The sequence below is a fragment of the Haemaphysalis longicornis genome, unplaced genomic scaffold, assembly GCF_048455015.1.
Source record: "Haemaphysalis longicornis isolate Haplotype H1 unplaced genomic scaffold, Haemaphysalis longicornis Haplotype H1 scaffold_4, whole genome shotgun sequence".
NCBI classification, from domain to species: domain Eukaryota; kingdom Metazoa; phylum Arthropoda; class Arachnida; order Ixodida; family Ixodidae; genus Haemaphysalis; species Haemaphysalis longicornis.
Genome location: NW_027526361.1, coordinates 34634924 through 34654117, shown reverse-complemented (window position 1 = coordinate 34654117; position 19194 = coordinate 34634924). Strand labels below are relative to the sequence as shown.

At 44.7% G+C, this 19194-nt stretch overlaps 1 protein-coding gene across 1 annotated transcript; it reads right to left on the bottom strand.

Annotated features, from left to right (window-relative positions):
* Nucleotides 1–10768: 10768 nt before the first annotated feature.
* LOC144179710 (uncharacterized) lies at nt 10769–15474 on the bottom strand (the record flags this gene model as incomplete). The annotated part of the gene is made up of 2 exons (XM_077708154.1): nt 15412–15474; nt 10769–11968 (listed from the first exon to the last, which is right to left on the bottom strand). Coding segments are annotated over exons 1-2 (1263 nt in total), but the record flags the coding sequence as incomplete, so codon positions are not given.
* Nucleotides 15475–19194: the final 3720 nt, after the last annotated feature.

Below are 19194 nucleotides of genomic sequence, written 5' to 3'. Positions count from 1 at the left end.
AAGGAGGATGTGAACCAAAAAAATTCATGGACATAGTGGCGTAGTTGGACACGTAGGAAACCACCATTCTCGTAGAGCGTATGGGTTGCATAAACGGGCGCGTTTAATGCAAGCGAAATACACTTTCACTTCAAAATGCTTCACTGGCGGGAGAATACAACTATTCTATTGTTTGGGCGGGACAAGTTGTACTATACTAATTTCTATTTGAGGGAATCCGTTCGCCTAAGTAACATTGTGCTCTTAGTAAACAACCATTACATCAGCGAAGGCGAATTACACGCCGATGAGTGACATTTTGCTAGGTGCTATAAAACAGCACCTAAATAATGTCGATCAATTTTGCCGCATTACTCTGTCTAAAGAGATCACAATCATGGTCTAAAAATAAAACTAACAAATTCATAATCAAAACTTTTCTGCTTAACACCCGCAGCCCCCACCCTATCCAAAACAGTCGAAATAAAAAAAAAACCTAATTGAAGATTCATCGCTGGACCGTTAGGCATGCGTAAGCTCTCCTTCGCAAATTGAAGGCTCGTGCAGATGCACACACCTGCTCCGAATTACCGCGCCGCCGACCTGCACTGGTGGCACACTGTTCTGCAGTGCCTGCAAAGTGGTGGTGCGAGTCACGGGACCCGTCGAGATGGTGCAAAGGGACGTGGCTCGCCGCGCTTCGACTTAACGAGATTCTGCTTAGTTTTTCTGGTTTTTTTAAAAAGTGGCTACCGAATGAGTTCACTGCTGCAACTGAAAGAAAACCGGCGAATAGCCGCTACACCGCTGTAGTGACGTAACTCATACAGTCAAGGAACGCCAAGATCGGGAAAGAGAGAAGCATGTTTTCAGCAAGTTTCTCAGTTATTGGATGGCAATAGCGCAGTAATTTTTGGATGATATACTTTGCGACCCCCTGACCTAGTACTAGATGTGTCAGTTGACCACGTTTTGCAAGCATTTAGGATTTCGAAAAAAAGTTAAAAAAAGTGTTTCAGTGTCCTTTTAACGCACTCTAACAACGTGAGCCTTGTGCTGCTCTCTGTTTTGTGGAAGGCAGTTCTCTCCACTCAATCTTGCTGCATTGTTCCGTAACTCACTTCGCTGACAGATCGACGCTGCTCTTCGGAACGGCATAAAAATTCAACCGACATGACTCATTTATTGGAGAAAAAATAAAATAAAAATCTTGAAGCAACGATTATTCTCACAAAGCGTTAAGAAGGGATTGGGCACAAAAAGTAAAGATTAGGCCCCGCAAACGCTGTTCAGCGTTGGTGGCATTCATACACTAGCCCAAGTTCCGCTCCGATACAGAGTAACTAGTAGCTCTAGCCGCGATACCAACCATAGTAAAGTTGTCGATTGAGTAAGTTTGGCTCGTTATTCCGGCTGACAAGTGATGCGCTGACTCTATTAAAGTTGTATACGTCAAGCCCGTTGCACCAGTCCGACAGGAAAAAACGCTGAACTCGTTCGGACAGCCTAGGAACATCGCAATGACTTAGGCGATGTTCAGACAATCGATGTAACAGCCATATCGGGAGCTATGGACGTAAAAAAACGGCGTGTGACGCATTTAGGTTGGCTGATACGTGTAATGACGTCATTCTTTAAAGTTATTACAACAGTTGCGGCAAGAGTCTGAACCAGCCTTACGCTGCCACTCCAGGAATCAGTGACGTGCGCATCGCCGCACAACGTCATAAGAAAGCGGCACAGATGTAGAAATGTAGCGCGCTCACTTCCTTTCGGTGCCTTCAAGCATACCTCTCGGCCCACACGGAAGCTGTTATTTTTTTTGGGAACACTTCCGGCGGCCGCAGCCTGTGACTAAACTTCGGTCGCAGTGTCGAAAGAGCCGAACTGAGGCCCATATTTTTACTCTGCCCGTCAGGAAGAGGAAGTGAATCGTAATTTGAGAAAGTTGTTCTAGGTGGGCCAGAAGTCTCTGACAGCCTGCCGTCTGGGAACATCAGGGCTATGATGAGAAAATCTTTCTTCATTTGATGTTTTTACCCTCTCTTCCTACAGTGCGAGCTCGTAGTTATAATTGAATCACTGTGTGCCGGTCTGCGACAGCAAGTGACAAGGTGGTAACGAAGGCCTGAAATCTGTTTCTTGTCTACCTTAATTTTTTCGTTCTTGTTTTTATACAATACAAGGGAACGGGAGTCTTCTCAGTAACACTGGCGTGGGCTCATTCATGTTAAGTTTAATATTCGCACCGCATTCTAAGGAAATTTTTGGCACCACCTCAAGGAAATTATACGTTGATTTTTGAGGTATCCGTGTTTTCATGTCTACGCGCAGATAGCTTCGCAGCGTTGGTAGGCTTTGAGAGGACTTAGGTTGAAGGCGCAGAAGACTATTCAATTTTAATAAATGCACTTTAATTGATCAATAATCGTAATCCATTAGCGTAAATCATGACGTAAATGGCTCTCGCACCTCATAAATGTACCCGATTTAGTTCGATATCAATATAAAAATAATAATAGGAAAAAACACCTCAGGTTGGTGATTCTTTACAACTGCTGCAGTGAAAATTGCCGGGAAGCTCGAAATTCAAAACCTTCGGCCGCTAGCACACATCGCTTTTACGTGCAGAAGAGGCCTGCCGAAGCTTTTAATTCACGTGTTAACGTTGAGTCACATGACCCATTCATCTGGTCAACAGGCAACTGTGACAATTCGTCAGTATCAAGAAGCAAGTGACCCGAGGGGTGCATACTGCGTGCATTTGTCGCCTGTGTACTCCGTGCCGACGGATCACTCTAACTCATCCCGGGACCGCACCCTTCCCCCACCTCATCCTCTAGAATTGCTCTCCCCCAAACCTCTCCACAGTGCTGCGTAAGCTGAGAATTATGAACAAACCCAAAAACGATCGATAAATTCCTCACTCACTCACTCACTCACTCACTCACTCACTCACTCACTCACTCACTCACTCACTCACTCACTCACTCACTCACTCACTCACTCACTCACTCACTCACTCACTCACTCACTCACTCACTCACTCAATCAATCAATCAATCAATCAATCAATCAATCAATCAATCAATCAATCAATCAATCAATCAATCAATCAATAAAAACATTTAATTTCCGTAACCAGTGGTAGCCCTTCCTCAGTCCCCGAAAGACACCTCGAACATGTAATGCTTCATTGCATTCCAGTATTTCCAGCCAGAACTGGAACTCTACACGCACTTCTTAAACTTTACTGTTTGCTCCTCTTGATACTTTTCTTCAGCCAGTCCGCACCGCTCCCCCTTGCTTTCTGCTGAAATACCGACCTCCTGTTCGCTTTCCGACCCGCCATTGCGCTATTTTTTGCAGCTTAAGCGATCTCAGCGGAGAGCCTGAGCACTGTGGACAAAGGCCTTCTTTTATGTTTTTTCAAGTACCAACATCACTGCATCTAGCTGCCCCGCTCAGCGATAAGCTAGTTTTCAGATTTGACATTGTTGCCGTCACTTTGCCTCCGTCTAGTACCCAATGCTTTACCAGTAGTCGCCGTACGAGCTGTATGCATGGAAGCTTGAATGCGTAGTCTGGCTTCATAGAGGTTCTTAGTGGGTATACTAGAGAGGAAACTGCGCCTGGGAATCCATGTCGGCGTGAGGGGTTACGGCCTTTCGGGAAGACCACAGCTATTGGCTTGGCATTTCTACCGGATTCTTAAGCGTCTTCTTGGGTTTGCTTTCTCGCCGCAAGTGAGCACAAGCTAAGCTCATCAGAGTTAGCGCACGCGTCTCTAATTGAATTAACTCCAAGCAAGACGGGGAAAAGAAGGACATTCGTTCTAAACACATACAGTCCCCCTCACAACAAGAAAGAAACCTTCACCGAAACCTTCAGGCAGACCATGAAGTTAGCAAAGAAGAAGCAACTCGTAATAATGGGGCGACTTTAATGCACCCCATGGAGAGTGAGGTTATAACTTCAACTTACGCAAAGGGCAAAACCTGATCCAGCCATGAAAAATGAAATCTTAACCTTGATAACGAATCCCGAATGCCCCATCAGGAGAGGACGTCAAACTAGCAGAGGCACCTGCCCAGATCTTGCAAATTCAAGAACGCCGAAGGAGTCCACTGGTCCAATCTAGAGGAAACACTAGGTAGTGACCATAATAAAATAAGCTCAAACATTCTCACGGCGATCATCAGGAAATCCTTAGGAGAAGCTAACTCACCAATTGGGAGAAATACAGAAAAAGTCGTCTTAATTAATGAAAATAAAAATATAAAAAAATATTTAAAAATAATAAAATATAATAAACATAAAATCAATAAATAATAAGCGAGGCGGAGTCCGGTCAACAGATGGAAAAAGCAAAAGCGCAACAAGAAGCTTAAGAACAAAATTAAGCAAATGACCGGGAGAGCCCGGGAAAACGCAGAACAACTCGGACAACAAAATTGCGCTCAGTTCCGTAGCTACCTTTAAGGCACGTTGAACACCTCAAAAACCTGGGCCATTCTCAGAAGCATGATTGACCCAGCCAAAACAAGGACAGAAAATAACGGAACCTTAAAAAAGCTAGCGCATCAGTTTCAAGGCACAAACAAAAATTACTAAAAGCCTTACACGACAAATTCGTAGGTACACAGAAGGCGGCAGCCTGCAAGCTACCACACGAGGGAATGAGGAATGAAGCCTGGACGCGGAAATAACTAAGAAAGAAGTTAGGGCGGCAGTCAGAGCGGCACAGAAAAACACGGCCGCGGGTGCTAACCGCATAACAAATGCAATGAATAGAAATTTAAGCCAAAACCATATAGCGGCACTAACAAAAAACATAAATGAAGAACTCTGGATAAAAGGAGGAGTCCCACAGAAACGGAAACATGCCGAAATAATAGCTATATCTAGCCGGGGACGAAACCAGGAACTGAAGCGCAGACTAATATCACTGACGTCATGCTGGGAGAATGTCAAAAAAAGAATAATTTTAAGCCGGCTACAGAACTACCTTGAAGTCAACGACACCCTGCCCCACGCCATGGTAGGCTTCAGAGCAGGCCTATCAACGCAAGACGCCTTTTTGCTCGTGAAAGAAGAGGTGCTCACCAACGTTCCCAAGGGAACTGAACACATAGTCATGGCCCTAAACTTAACAGGGGATTTTGGTAATGTGTCGCACTGCGCAATTCTAAAAGAGCTGAATAACCTTCATTGCGGAGAGAGAATCTACAACTATGTAAATGCTTTTCTATCAGACAGTACCGCGACCACAGGAATAGGGGAAGTCAAATCCAAACGGGTAATAATGCCAAACAAAGGCCCACCTCGAGGGTTTATATTCTCAACCCTACTCTTCAATGTAGCAATGATAAAGCTAGCAAAAAAAAAAAACAGGGAAATACCAAAAATTAACCAAACGCTATATGCGGATGATATAACCATATGGACAACCAAAGGCTCATTGGACCAAAACGAAGAAGCACTTCAAGAGGCAGCGAACTGCGTAGAATCCCTCGCCAAGGACAGCGGCTGGCAGTGTCCCCCAGAGAAGTTAAAAATAATCAGGACCTATAACAGCAGATACAAAAGCCCGGGAGACCTAAATGTCATTCTGGAAGGACGAAAAATCAAAGAAGTTTAATTAATCAGGATTCTTGGTCTCTGGATAGAGAGGAATCTGAAGGCCAACTACACTATACAGAGGCTCAAGAAGACCACACAGCAAATAACACGAATAATCAGAAGAAGAACTCTGAAGAAAGCAGTAATGACAGAAGAAGACACTCTCCGTCTAATTGAAGTCTTGGTGATCAGCAGACTGGCGTACAGCCTACAATATCACCGGCTGTGTCTGTCTGCTAAGTCCCGACGGTCGGTCTGTTGGTGTAGCTGCCCGCCCAAAAGTTAAAAGGAATACTTGAACGAGACGTTAATACAGGCTAAACATTCACGAAGCAATAAGTCTAAAAGGATATTTTGAATACATAAATACCTAAATACCCTATTGATACTACCAGAGTCCCATACATAAAGAAGACGCGGGCGTAATTTTTGCGATAGAAAAGTCTCACTTCTTGAGTAATACCCACATTACGAAACCGAAAACACAATTAAGAAACAGGGGCGTTGCCGTTATGCTATAACACCGCGTTTGCAGAGGACGTACACATAGTCAAGGATCTCAGCTAGTAACACTGTGTGCACAGTTCTCATATTTCAACACAGTGAGCGCGAAGAAACCTCTCAAATATTTGATGCAAAACAGGTACGGTAAAAGCTCGTTAATTCGGACTCGAAGGGACCCATAAAATAGTTCGAATTAAGCGGAGTTCGAATTAGCGGGAGGGCGCTAGATTGAATGGACATCGCGCCACACTGCGCGGGAAGAAAACAAAGAAGCCACCACTGGACTCGTTGCGAATTAGGTGATACTACACATTTCTGGCAGGGGATTTCGTAAATAATGGTCATGGAGGTCGAAGAGCGGACTAAATAATGGATCAGTCAGTTATACGCCTTAAACAGGCACTTAAATTGCATTCACGTGAGCGGTGAGCCATAATGTCGAAATAATAAGGCTGTTTATTCGGAAAAACAAGTTTGTTTACTATGCAGGCTCGAGGTAACCAAAATCAAAAGTAATCGGTAATATCTATTTCCTTGCGTTTCTTCTGTCACGACTCCACGAGCATTGCTTGGAACTTGCGGAAGAGCTCCAGCACAGCGTCAGAATTCTCATCTGCTGAGAAATAACGTGCTCAACATCGAGCCTCGATGCTGCTTTGCATGCATCTCTAGTAAATTTTGTTTGGTTTGGATTTGCAACACATTTTAATCACTCTGGGCCGACTTCTTCTGTGAGGAGTGATGAAAACCAGCGGTTCATAGTTCGAATTAACCATTCTGGGTACCGACGCGTTTGAATTATCGGGAGTTTTCCCCCATTGAAATAAATATACAGGGCTGTGCCCGGACCAGGGCGTCAGTTCGAATTAGCTGTAAGTTCGAATTACCCGAGTTCGCATTAACGAGCTTTTACTGTATATAACAAACAATTTTAGAATTTTTTGGTAGTAATTAGAAGCTCGTGAGTTATGACACATACGGCACGACGATCTTCTATCGGGCTTGTTGGCTCTGGATACAGTCGACACGCGATAATTCAAGTTCGCAGGGACCCCATAATTTTGTTTGAATTATCCGAAGTTTAAATTATCAGAAGTCCTCATATATATGCCTCAGGGCAAGGTGAGAGCATATATTATGATTAGTCATTGATTTCAATCACATTTTTAAATTTATAAGTGTTTTTAAACCCTAACTGCACAAAGTAGAAAGCAGAGGCGTAAGGTCCACAAGCCGAATGCCATGCGCGTCACTTTCGTAACCGCCGTGTCGTTTTTCTTTTTCTTTTTTAGCTGGCACGCGACGCGTGAATGCGTGATTGTATGTGTTTCTTTTTGTTTTTACGACAGTGGCCCGCGTCGTTTTGACCGCTTCGACAAGTGTAAGCAGTCAATCATGTTTAGATGTTTTTTGAGGCCTGTTCGTTGTTTTTGTTTCTAATTCGCATCGTGAAAAGGGCATATAAGACTAGAAAGTTGAGAAACGTCATGGTCCACCTTACTTGTGCTTCGTCTCGAACATCTGTTTACTTGCAACGCCCGTTTCATGGAAGGCTTGGGGTGCTTATTTTTCATTTTTCGACTGTAATTATTATATAAGCATGCAAAGTTTCAAATATTTGCGGGAAGGCAGTAGACATCTCCCAATTAACACACGCAAAAAGTACAAATTGATGACATGACGGATTTTGAATCAAGCGGCTTTTAAATATATTGAAAATATAGCGGGCAAACCAAAAGTTGGAATTTTGTTTGAATTAAGCGAAACTACTAATTATCAGAGTTTGAATTATTGCGAGTCTACTGTACGTTGTTAAAAAGGTGTCGCCAAAATTTTGAGAAATGTCGGGAGTTGTTCGATTAACCATTTAGATGGTTACGCGCAAAATAAACATGAAAAATTGTGTCTCTGCCCATTTGCGAATCTTATCAAAACGAAAATCAATAAAAGATATCAGTTCCATGCTTTGAGCGAGAAATAGATTTTCAGTGCAGTGGAAGAGAAGCGATAGAGTAATCTGCCACGTCTATTTAATTATGCACAATCACGCGCCGGAAGGAAACCCGACCAGTAAGTGATTACACACCCCTACAAGTTGTTCTCACAGGATGAACCCGAGAGGTTGTTTCTGCCTTTTGCCGATTCTTCTACGCACGGAACTGAACGTTGCATTATGTAGGGATAATGGCACATGCACGGAGGCAACCAGTCACACACAATCGGTGGCCAGTGAGACGGACGAGGAACTAATTTCTTGTGTTTGCTTTGGGCCGACCACACTGGGCATGTCTGTGGGGTAATATAAAATAAACAGAAGTGCCGGGATCGATTCGGGTCCGACGTCAAGGGTGGCGTGTGAGGCTTCTGGTTTATGGCAGAAAGGTCCAATCAGGAAAGAACGGGAAGCCTGGCAAAATGGCCATGATTCAGCTCAATAGGGCAGATCCATATGCCGGAAGAAGACTATTTCTTTTTGGTATGATAGTGTCACAAAGAGGCACCGGGAGGGGCATTGCTTCTAGAGTATTCCTGTTTCAATACGGCACTCTCGAAGCAGAGGCGGTTCAAGAGAGATTTGTGACCAGTCTCCTTGGGCAGAACTTTCCAAAAGGGCGAGGGAGAGGGGTAGACTGGTAGGAGAGGAAAGTTTGACCCTCGCTGTAGGCTTGCTAGTTCTAGTTTTGAGAGCACCACGTCTAGCCACTGAACCAAAACCGATCGGAAGAATAGAGCGTAAAAATAGACTAAAAGAAAACTAGGAGAAACTTGGTGAGAAAGAAAAGTCGTTATTAAACAGAGTGGTTTGCCCGCCGTTACTCTGGCCGGAGCGAAGGAGGATCATACGACAGCATTTTCGGAAGTGGTGGGCCAACAAATTACAGAAAAAAGGCAGAAAGTGGAAAGTTCCGAATACGACTGAACGCTTAAGAAAAAAAGCCGGAATTGGTAATTTTACTAATTGCGAAGTATTGTATGGCTTGGAAAAATTACTCGCCAAACTACTTGATGTTACCATAAATTATTCGCGAAGAGTCAAAATAAATAAAATAACTCGTATTTTAATTAGAAGTTTAAGAACGTGTTGCAAATTAGTTGAAAATTGTTAAAGGTATTTGGATCAACTTGGAATTAAATTTAACTTGTAATATTCCGAGATTTCTTGGAACCACTTGAATATATTAGTAATTCCTTGAAATTTCCTTGAAATGCTTGCAATTTATTACTGATTGGTTGCCTCTTGAAATCCCTTAAAGCTCCTTGAAATTTTTCGCAATTCACTTTTACTTCACTATCAGTTCTTGAGATAATTGTTCGGATTGTAATATCTAATCGCACAATTACCTGTATTTTTGGGGATTACTAGCAATTGAAAGTACTAACACTCACGGGCCAGTGAGGAAGGGGTTCATTACAATGGCTCTGTGTGTGAATGCGTGTGCATGAGAGGGTGTGCATGGGTACGCGTGCATGCCGATGTGTGTGTGTGTGTGTGTGTGTGTGTGTGTGTGTGTGTGTGTGTGTGTGTGTGTGTGTGTGTGTGTGTGTGTGTGTGTGTGTGTGTGTGTGTGTGTGTGTGTGTGTGTGTGTGTGTGTGTGTGTGTGTGTGTGTGTGTGTGTGTGTGTGTGTGTGTGTGTGTGTGTGTGTGTGTGTGTGTGTGTGTGTGTGTGTGTGTGTGTGTGTGTGTGTGTGTGTGTGTGTGTGTGTGTGTGTGTGTGTGTGTGTGTGTGTGTGTGTGTGTGTGTGTGTGTGTGTGTGTGTGTGTGTGTGTGTGTGTGTGTGTGTGTGTGTGTGTGTGTGTGTGTGTGTGTGTGTGTGTGTGTGTGTGTGTGTGTGTGTGTGTGTGTGTGTGTGTGTGTGTGTGTGTGTGTGTGTGTGTGTGTGTGTGTGTGTGTGTGTGTGTGTGTGTGTGTGTGTGTGTGTGTGTGTGTGTGTGTGTGTGTGTGTGTGTGTGTGTGTGTGTGTGTGTGTGTGTGTGTGTGTGTGTGTGTGTGTGTGTGTGTGTGTGTGTGTGTGTGTGTGTGTGTGTGTGTGTGTGTGTGTGTGTGTGTGTGTGTGTGTGTGTGTGTGTGTGTGTGTGTGTGTGTGTGTGTGTGTGTGTGTGTGTGTGTGTGTGTGTGTGTGTGTGTGTGTGTGTGTGTGTGTGTGTGTGTGTGTGTGTGTGTGTGTGTGTGTGTGTGTGTGTGTGTGTGTGTGTGTGTGTGTGTGTGTGTGTGTGTGTGTGTGTGTGTGTGTGTGTGTGTGTGTGTGTGTGTGTGTGTGTGTGTGTGTGTGTGTGTGTGTGTGTGTGTGTGTGTGTGTGTGTGTGTGTGTGTGTGTGTGTGTGTGTGTGTGTGTGTGTGTGTGTGTGTGTGTGTGTGTGTGTGTGTGTGTGTGTGTGTGTGTGTGTGTGTGTGTGTGTGTGTGTGTGTGTGTGTGTGTGTGTGTGTGTGTGTGTGTGTGTGTGTGTGTGTGTGTGTGTGTGTGTGTGTGTGTGTGTGTGTGTGTGTGTGTGTGTGTGTGTGTGTGTGTGTGTGTGTGTGTGTGTGTGTGTGTGTGTGTGTGTGTGTGTGTGTGTGTGTGTGTGTGTGTGTGTGTGTGTGTGTGTGTGTGTGTGTGTGTGTGTGTGTGTGTGTGTGTGTGTGTGTGTGTGTGTGTGTGTGTGTGTGTGTGTGTGTGTGTGTGTGTGTGTGTGTGTGTGTGTGTGTGTGTGTGTGTGTGTGTGTGTGTGTGTGTGTGTGTGTGTGTGTGTGTGTGTGTGTGTGTGTGTGTGTGTGTGTGTGTGTGTGTGTGTGTGTGTGTGTGTGTGTGTGTGTGTGTGTGTGTGTGTGTGTGTGTGTGTGTGTGTGTGTGTGTGTGTGTGTGTGTGTGTGTGTGTGTGTGTGTGTGTGTGTGTGTGTGTGTGTGTGTGTGTGTGTGTGTGTGTGTGTGTGTGTGTGTGTGTGTGTGTGTGTGTGTGTGTGTGTGTGTGTGTGTGTGTGTGTGTGTGTGTGTGTGTGTGTGTGTGTGTGTGTGTGTGTGTGTGTGTGTGTGTGTGTGTGTGTGTGTGTGTGTGTGTGTGTGTGTGTGTGTGTGTGTGTGTGTGTGTGTGTGTGTGTGTGTGTGTGTGTGTGTGTGTGTGTGTGTGTGTGTGTGTGTGTGTGTGTGTGTGTGTGTGTGTGTGTGTGTGTGTGTGTGTGTGTGTGTGTGTGTGTGTGTGTGTGTGTGTGTGTGTGTGTGTGTGTGTGTGTGTGTGTGTGTGTGTGTGTGTGTGTGTGTGTGTGTGTGTGTGTGTGTGTGTGTGTGTGTGTGTGTGTGTGTGTGTGTGTGTGTGTGTGTGTGTGTGTGTGTGTGTGTGTGTGTGTGTGTGTGTGTGTGTGTGTGTGTGTGTGTGTGTGTGTGTGTGTGTGTGTGTGTGTGTGTGTGTGTGTGTGTGTGTGTGTGTGTGTGTGTGTGTGTGTGTGTGTGTGTGTGTGTGTGTGTGTGTGTGTGTGTGTGTGTGTGTGTGTGTGTGTGTGTGTGTGTGTGTGTGTGTGTGTGTGTGTGTGTGTGTGTGTGTGTGTGTGTGTGTGTGTGTGTGTGTGTGTGTGTGTGTGTGTGTGTGTGTGTGTGTGTGTGTGTGTGTGTGTGTGTGTGTGTGTGTGTGTGTGTGTGTGTGTGTGTGTGTGTGTGTGTGTGTGTGTGTGTGTGTGTGTGTGTGTGTGTGTGTGTGTGTGTGTGTGTGTGTGTGTGTGTGTGTGTGTGTGTGTGTGTGTGTGTGTGTGTGTGTGTGTGTGTGTGTGTGTGTGTGTGTGTGTGTGTGTGTGTGTGTGTGTGTGTGTGTGTGTGTGTGTGTGTGTGTGTGTGTGTGTGTGTGTGTGTGTGTGTGTGTGTGTGTGTGTGTCGGCAACGGACGTTAATAGATGTCTGGGGTAACCTGCATAATTAAGCGGTTGACCTGGTCCATGAAACTAAAATACATTATATGAACGCATGACTTAACAAGCGAATGTTTCAGGAACAAATTAGCAGTTCCTCTTTTAACTAGTTTCGAACACGCCGAGTCATACGCAAGGAGCGATCGACTTCTTGCCTTGAGGTTCGTACTTTCAACAAATGTGCTCACGATTAAAGGAAAGGTTAAGGTCGAGAAATCAGATACATCCTGCGTTGGGTATTTCTTGGGTTACTACTAGAGGCTTCAAGCAGTCCTTAAAAATTGTTAGCAGTAGTTGAATCAAAGTAATAATGCTCTTTTTGTTACACGGAAGTACTACGAGGTAATCATCAACAAATCTAAAAATGTCGTCTGACATTGCTGTCTTGAGCCGGTCTGGTAAAACCATATCGTTGCGAGCTAAATAAAAGTCACTTACTATACGTGCGATGCGCGAACCGATGCAAATGCCATTTTTTTAGATAACCTTCGCCATTTCAGGTGGAAAAAGTTCGAATAAAAAGCATCCAGTTCTAAAGAACCGGCAACCGTCATACAGCCGTGTTTTGAAATGGTGCCGGTCCATGAATGTTTATCTCGTCCTCTAAATACCGGAGCAATTCATTTTGCGGAATCGAATAATAAGGGTCTTATGCATAAAATAAGCATGCTATGTTGTAGGTGTCTGCTTTACAGTCTAAAACCTTATTAACAGCCTCTGAACGTTTGACCACAAAGCGATAGTTAAAATGTAAAATTTGTAGTTTCTGTAAAAACAAAGATACTGCTTTCTGCCAAGTTCCGTTCTCTGAAACAATTCCTCTTAGCGGCCAGTGAATCTCATGCCTTTTTGGCGTTAATTAATGTTTCTAAGGCTAATTTCGACGACTCTTTAACCCTTCCAGCAAGTACTGTCAAGATCTGTCAAGATATCACAGCAGCTGTAAGTCAGCGCCTGTGTTCCTCGCTCTCCCTATCGTCCTTGTTTGTTGTGTGCGCTGTGAATTCAAGAATATGGAAACCTCAAGGGTTTGTGCTCGTGAGTACCGGAGAGCATTCGTACATGGTTTACGAGTGGTAGAGGTCGGCAGCTATCTTTTCCATCAACCCTGTGTTTTCATGGATGGTTGCGGTCGTCGTTGCCGGGTCACAGAATCGGAGCAGTACTGGGTTACAGATAAGGGATCTAGTAGGAGCAGCGTCATTAAAAACGGCTCAGACACTGCGAGAGAGAGATGAAGAAGGAGGGTGTGTGCTGCGTGCAGTATTGCGGCCTTCGGGCAACACGACTCGTGCCGGCAAGAGAGATGATGCTGCTGCTGGAACTTCCTGCTTTCGCATTCTCTCTGTACGCCCATTGCGAGTAATTTATAACAGTTCCCGGGGCAAAACCGCATTGCGATGATAGCAGTATTTTTCTTTGTCGAGTAGAACGTATAACAATCTTTCTATTCATTACACAGTCCTTGGCGCTGGCCAACTCTTCCCCCTGGTGTCATTTGTCTTCTGGCACTGAGGTGTCTTCATACAAAGATCCTGTATATTCCATGCTCGTCTGTTTGCGCTTACTCGCGCGAGCTGAGTGCTAGGAGCTCGTTTTGTTTTTATTGCCTTCATTTGACGGGTTAAGCACCTGTGCATATAGGGGTGAAATTTACCCCATAAAAGAAGGCGAGGTTGCCCAAACAAAGTACCTATTTAACAGTGGCAATCTGCTATGTGTAAAGCTGTAGAAAATTTTAAACCACAAAGAAAACTTGGGTGCGTAAAACGTACACTCTGAGCACATACAGGCTAGAAGATTTCTTCCAACTGATGCTGTGTAGACACAGGACTGCCTCTAACTTTTCAATAAATACATACCCACTCATAGCAGTTAACAAAAAGGTAATTCTTCAATTTTTTTTAATTTTACTTAATTGGGCTGCTGACTACCATAATTATTGTCTCAATTTGGTGACCTTATTTGCACAAGTGGTCTTTGCTTACCTCCCAGTGCTTAATTTTAAGAAGACCATAAAACTTAATTTTGAACACCCGGTATATACACTCCTAATTTGTGTACATGTGATCTTGTTCTTCCTATATTTTTCTACTATCGTGTACATTCCACGTCCTGCAGCTTCTGAGGCAAATTGTTAGTTTTGCTTTCATCCTTGAATTGCTGTTTGCCGATTTTCTGTGTCGATTTTCTGTACCTACCCCTACTCCTTGTTTAGCACCAAATGGACTGCGTGATGTTCAAATAAATAAATACTTTTATGCGAAATTAAAGCCAAGAATGCCAGTGATTTATCTCCGGGCGATGACGACTCTATAGCGCCGCCTGTGGCGCCACTCGTACCAAACGACGCGTTTCTATACCACAGGTTCTAATTATCCGCCTTAGGTCAGCTAGCGAAATCTAGTGAATCGGTCCTGAAGCAGCGCCATGTTTCTAGACTATACCCATGCCGAAACTGGAGGCGCGCGCCCTCCGTGTGTGCTTTAGTAGGCATGCGCGATGAAACCGTGAGGGGCGCATTCTCCTTAAATTTGTGTTTAATTTCTTTTTTGGTCACCAACGCTGTGCTCTCTGCGTGTCTTCGGCGTAGAATAGTGATTGAAATACTCTTCGGTAACCGCATTTTTGGTGCAGCGCGCTTTATGGGCTCGCCTTATCGTCGTAGCTCGTTAACGGTCAATGTCAAGCGACTGCCAGAATCAGGTGGTGCGGCGAGATAACGGACCCAAGTAGAGCTGGTGTACCGTCGTCAGTGAGTCATGCGAAGGCTTTGAAAACCGCGCGGTTTAAATAGTCATAACCGTTCAAACCTCATGAACCGTTGGCGCTTGTCACACATCTCCCCGTTGTTTAGCGCAAAAGAAACCGCAGGTGCATTTCGGGCAAAATATGTGTAAATAACTGGCAGCCCCCGCGTTCATTTAGTTACGAACGCTCGTTGGGATGGTTTTTACGAAAGTAAGCGAAAAAGCGGCCGCGCGGGAAACAAATTCCGCGTTCCAAATGACACAAAAGGGCTCCAGCCGCGCAAGAAAAAATGGCGCGTTCGAAATGCCGCAGAAAGGCTACAGCCGCACAAGAAAAAAAAATACCAATTTGAAATGACGCAAAACAGCTCCAGCATACGAAATTAAAGCAAGAACAAAAAGAACATAACTCCCGCTGGTCCAGTTTCAGGCAGGGGGCGCGCAAGCACTGCCAAGGCGGGAAATTTAAATTGCATATTCGTCAAGACAGGGGTGAGACAGGGCGGTGAAGAGCGTGATGGGTGGTACAAGTGAGCGGGTAAAAGTGCCACCACATGGCGAATCACTGCTCTGCACTTCCGACAGCTTTCACGTTACGTGGAACGACGTTATTTTTTATTATTATTTTTTTTTTGTTGGGTGGATTCCGCTCTCAACCACGGCTTTAACGCGATAGCGATACTGGGCTCGTTGAGAGATTTTCCGTGGGAACTACGGGTCCGAGGGAGCCGTACTCATCAAGCATCTCTGGTAACGCGTCATTACCGAAACTGACACCGGCGCCAAAGTTACATAACTGAACGGAAAAAATAGTGGCAGGAAATGAACGCTAGACTTTTAAAAACCAATGAACGGTGTACATTACGGTCAGAAACAAACTCAAACGTATCTTAAATAGAAAATAAACGCAGTAAATACAATCTAAGTACGCGATTTTGTGAATTACTTTTCAAATTTTCTTCTCCGTGGCTGTCGCCGCAAGCTTTCTTTGTCAAATGATGGATGGCGCCACACGACGAAACTGAACTAAAAGAACCGAGTGGAAAAAATTTATGCGCCATTCCACTCTGTGAAAGTGGATGACCAGCAAAACCGGAGTCGGAACTAAGCGAGGCCTCCCCGTTACGATGACGGAAGGAAGGTGAAGCTGAAAATTCAAAACGGCAACTTGTACTGACGACGGTACCGCTTGCACCGAGGCTAGGGAGGAAATTAGACCCGCAAGCGCTGGGAACTCCGACAAAGTCAGTGCGGTGTAAGGTACAGAACTTTGAGAAACATTTTTTTGAGACGATAGTCTTTCTTGGGTTACTCAAACCCAGAGATTTTGGTCTGTCTGTATATCTGTTTGTCTGTCTGTCCGTGACCCGATTCAGCCTTCCGGCCGTGCAACGAAGTCTGCGCAATAGTCTTATATACTCACAGCGAAACCTAGCCATCTAAGTCCGGTTTATATGTTCATACTTGTCAACACTGGTGAACAAGAACAAGACATTACGCAAATATAAGGCACAAAATCAATACATAAGTTTTATCTACAGCGTCCCTTTATCACAAAAATCACGGATGCTTGATTTTTACGGAATGAAATACTACATTCACTGCAATTAAAAAAAGTCACACTTTCGCCTGTTGTTGCCAGCGCCACTATGGATTCTGGCGGCATTTTCAGAATTCAAGCGACAACAGTTACGCAAGGTTTCATTTGATAGGTTCCACGTTCTGCTTGGAACGCACGTGGACAAGGGCAGTGCGGTTCTAAAACGTACGGCAGCGCTGGCATTGAGGCATCCGGCCTAGAGCAGTGGAACGCGGTAAATTTAATTTGACTTGAGCGAAGCTTTAGCGTGTTTACCTTAGGAGGGGCGCTACACAAGAGGCACAACATGAGAGGTGAGCGGGAAATTTGAAGGGAGGTATTTACTTGGCAATTGTCGACAAAGTCTATCGTCTTTTGTCGACATTTTAGATGAAAGGAGCGGATACGCGGCCAATTTTTCGGTATATGACGTAATTTGTGCGTGCTCATGTGAACGCCTTTTTGCGGCGCCAGATAGGTGCGAGCTTTCACCAATCTAGCTTAATTGTGCCATCGCGTTAATGTCGCTATTTTGGCGTTTTCTATTTCGGACGGAACAATTCGTAAAACTTTGAGGTCTGCTTGTAAACCCATCGAAACTATGCGTGGATTTATTATCATCTGGACTTTAATTTAAAGGCCTCACCACAGAGAGAGAGAGAGAGAGAGAGAAAGAGAGAGAGAGAGAGAGAGAGAGAGAGAGAGAGAGAGAGAGAGAGAGAGAGAGAGAGAGAGAGAGAGAGAGAGAGAGAGAGAGAGAGAGAGAGAGAGAGAGAGAGAGAGAGAGAGAGAGGATAAAGTCTTCGACGGTTAGGAGCAATTGACAAGCGAAGGTTGACACAACTTTAAGATTGGCGCTCTTAATCAATCATTCGATTCTGAGAAAAGAAATAAAATAAAGGGACAATCTGATGCAGACTCATTAAGTGCGCATGCAAGCTTCATTTGGTTTATTTGCGTAGTTAAGCGGGTCCAAACGAAAGTTGCTAGCCCTGTTTAACGTGTCTGTACAATACTCAGCATACATTCTTGTTTGTTGTGACATCCTCTTTGTCATTCCTTGTAGCAGACGACGCTAATCATCATCATTTCATTACGCTCGTCACGAGATGTCGCATGCTGTCGTGTCTGCGCCAGCTCGCGCCCACTTTTTCTGGCAGCTTCCATTAAAACCTCATCCCATCAAGACGTGTCGCTCCGTTTTCTGATCATCTTGCCGCAGCTGTAGGACCCAGAGGTCCAACATTGTTAATAAAGAATTGTCGAACACTGCTTTGAGTATGTAACACTGCATTAGGCTTCACCATAGAGCATAAATTTCGTGTGGTCGATCTGAGCATTAAAAATGTAATTGTCCCGAAGATTATTGCCGAAGGTTATAAATATTTTAGCTTTTTTTTTCGCAAGCACGACGCACGCATTTGTGTCCACCCCGGTAAATGAACATTGCTTTGTCCTTTCAGTGCACAATCTCGTCTTTCTTGTATTTGTGACAGTCGAAACGGTGTTTAAGTAAACAGGGGAGCATTTTTTTAAGTTCCTTGCCAGCGAAACCCATTTCCCCAAAATTATAGGGCACGCAGCCACCTCCACCTCCCTACTCCACCAGAAAAGCGGTCCCTATAATCAATTTTTCGAACAGCGGAACTCGTTGAGAGGGAAAAAGTTCTCGGAATTACCGGAAAGAAGATTACCGACCTTCCGCATACATTGCTGGTTTCATCGGCTGCTCACTCTTCCCAGGACAAAATGGTCTCAAAGAAAAAGAAAATTCACCCACAAGGGCTGTCACTCGAGCTCAGAAATTTCATGTTGGGGACACCTTGTTATTACAAAGTTGATAAGAGAGTATTTCTAATTTATTTTCGCCAGGGGTATATATATACCCCTATGAGCTGTATAGCAAAGGAAAACATCTTAGAATGGAACAAGCCCGTTTCCTATCAACGAGACTGCGTTTTTAACATTGAGTTTTGTGAAACAGTGCTTTGAAGTAGAAATGTGCTTGAACCGACCACCGATGACCTGCAGGGTGCCACATCACAAACACATGCAAGAAATCGCTAAGAACAGCATAAATGCAATCATGAACCGTAAAAGGGTATGTATCTTGTAGGTCCATGTCCCGTGTGTACGTAGTTCGAGTTCTTTCTTTATGGCATCGCCATTTGCAAAGCAATCTGACGGCCCAGGATAACTGGTTTTTGCCAAAACTTCGTGGTCGCTCCGAACCAAACGGTTTATTTTTAATGGACAGTTCTCGATCGACATAGACCGATGTCTGCGAGTATATGGGCATCGAGCAGGACTACAGTGAACTCGGGTATTTTAATGCGGACAAAAGGGTGGCCGAACATTGAAAGAAACCGCTAGAAATTCGTAAAAGGCGCTGCCGTTTACAGCTCCTAACATGACCGACGGCGCAGAGAAAATTAAGTTGGAAAAATATTGAAAAATTTTGTATGATTAGAAATCAAACCTGGGGCCGATGAAATTCGAGTCGCGAAAGCATCCCGGGAGCTATTTCGGCAGCATGGATCTGGCAGAAAAGAGGTGAGCCTGGGGCTGCAGTGGGGCCTTCCGCTTAATAAACGTGGCAAACAGGTACATGCAGCTCTAACTATGATGAGTTTGACGTTGCTTGGCATGTTTCTAGGCCCAGCCTGAAAGTAACCGCTCGTTAAGGCTATGCAGCCGTATAGAAACATACCAATTCCGGTGGTTTGGACAGGGCCGAAGCCAGCTGCCGTCAGAATCTATCCCCCCCCTTCATCAATTCCTATTTGTCCGGGACGTCACCATAACCAGCCAACATTCTCACTTAGCCCCTCGAGGGACTGGGGCGAGGACGATGACAGCTGTGTTCTGAAGCTAATCTTCCGATTC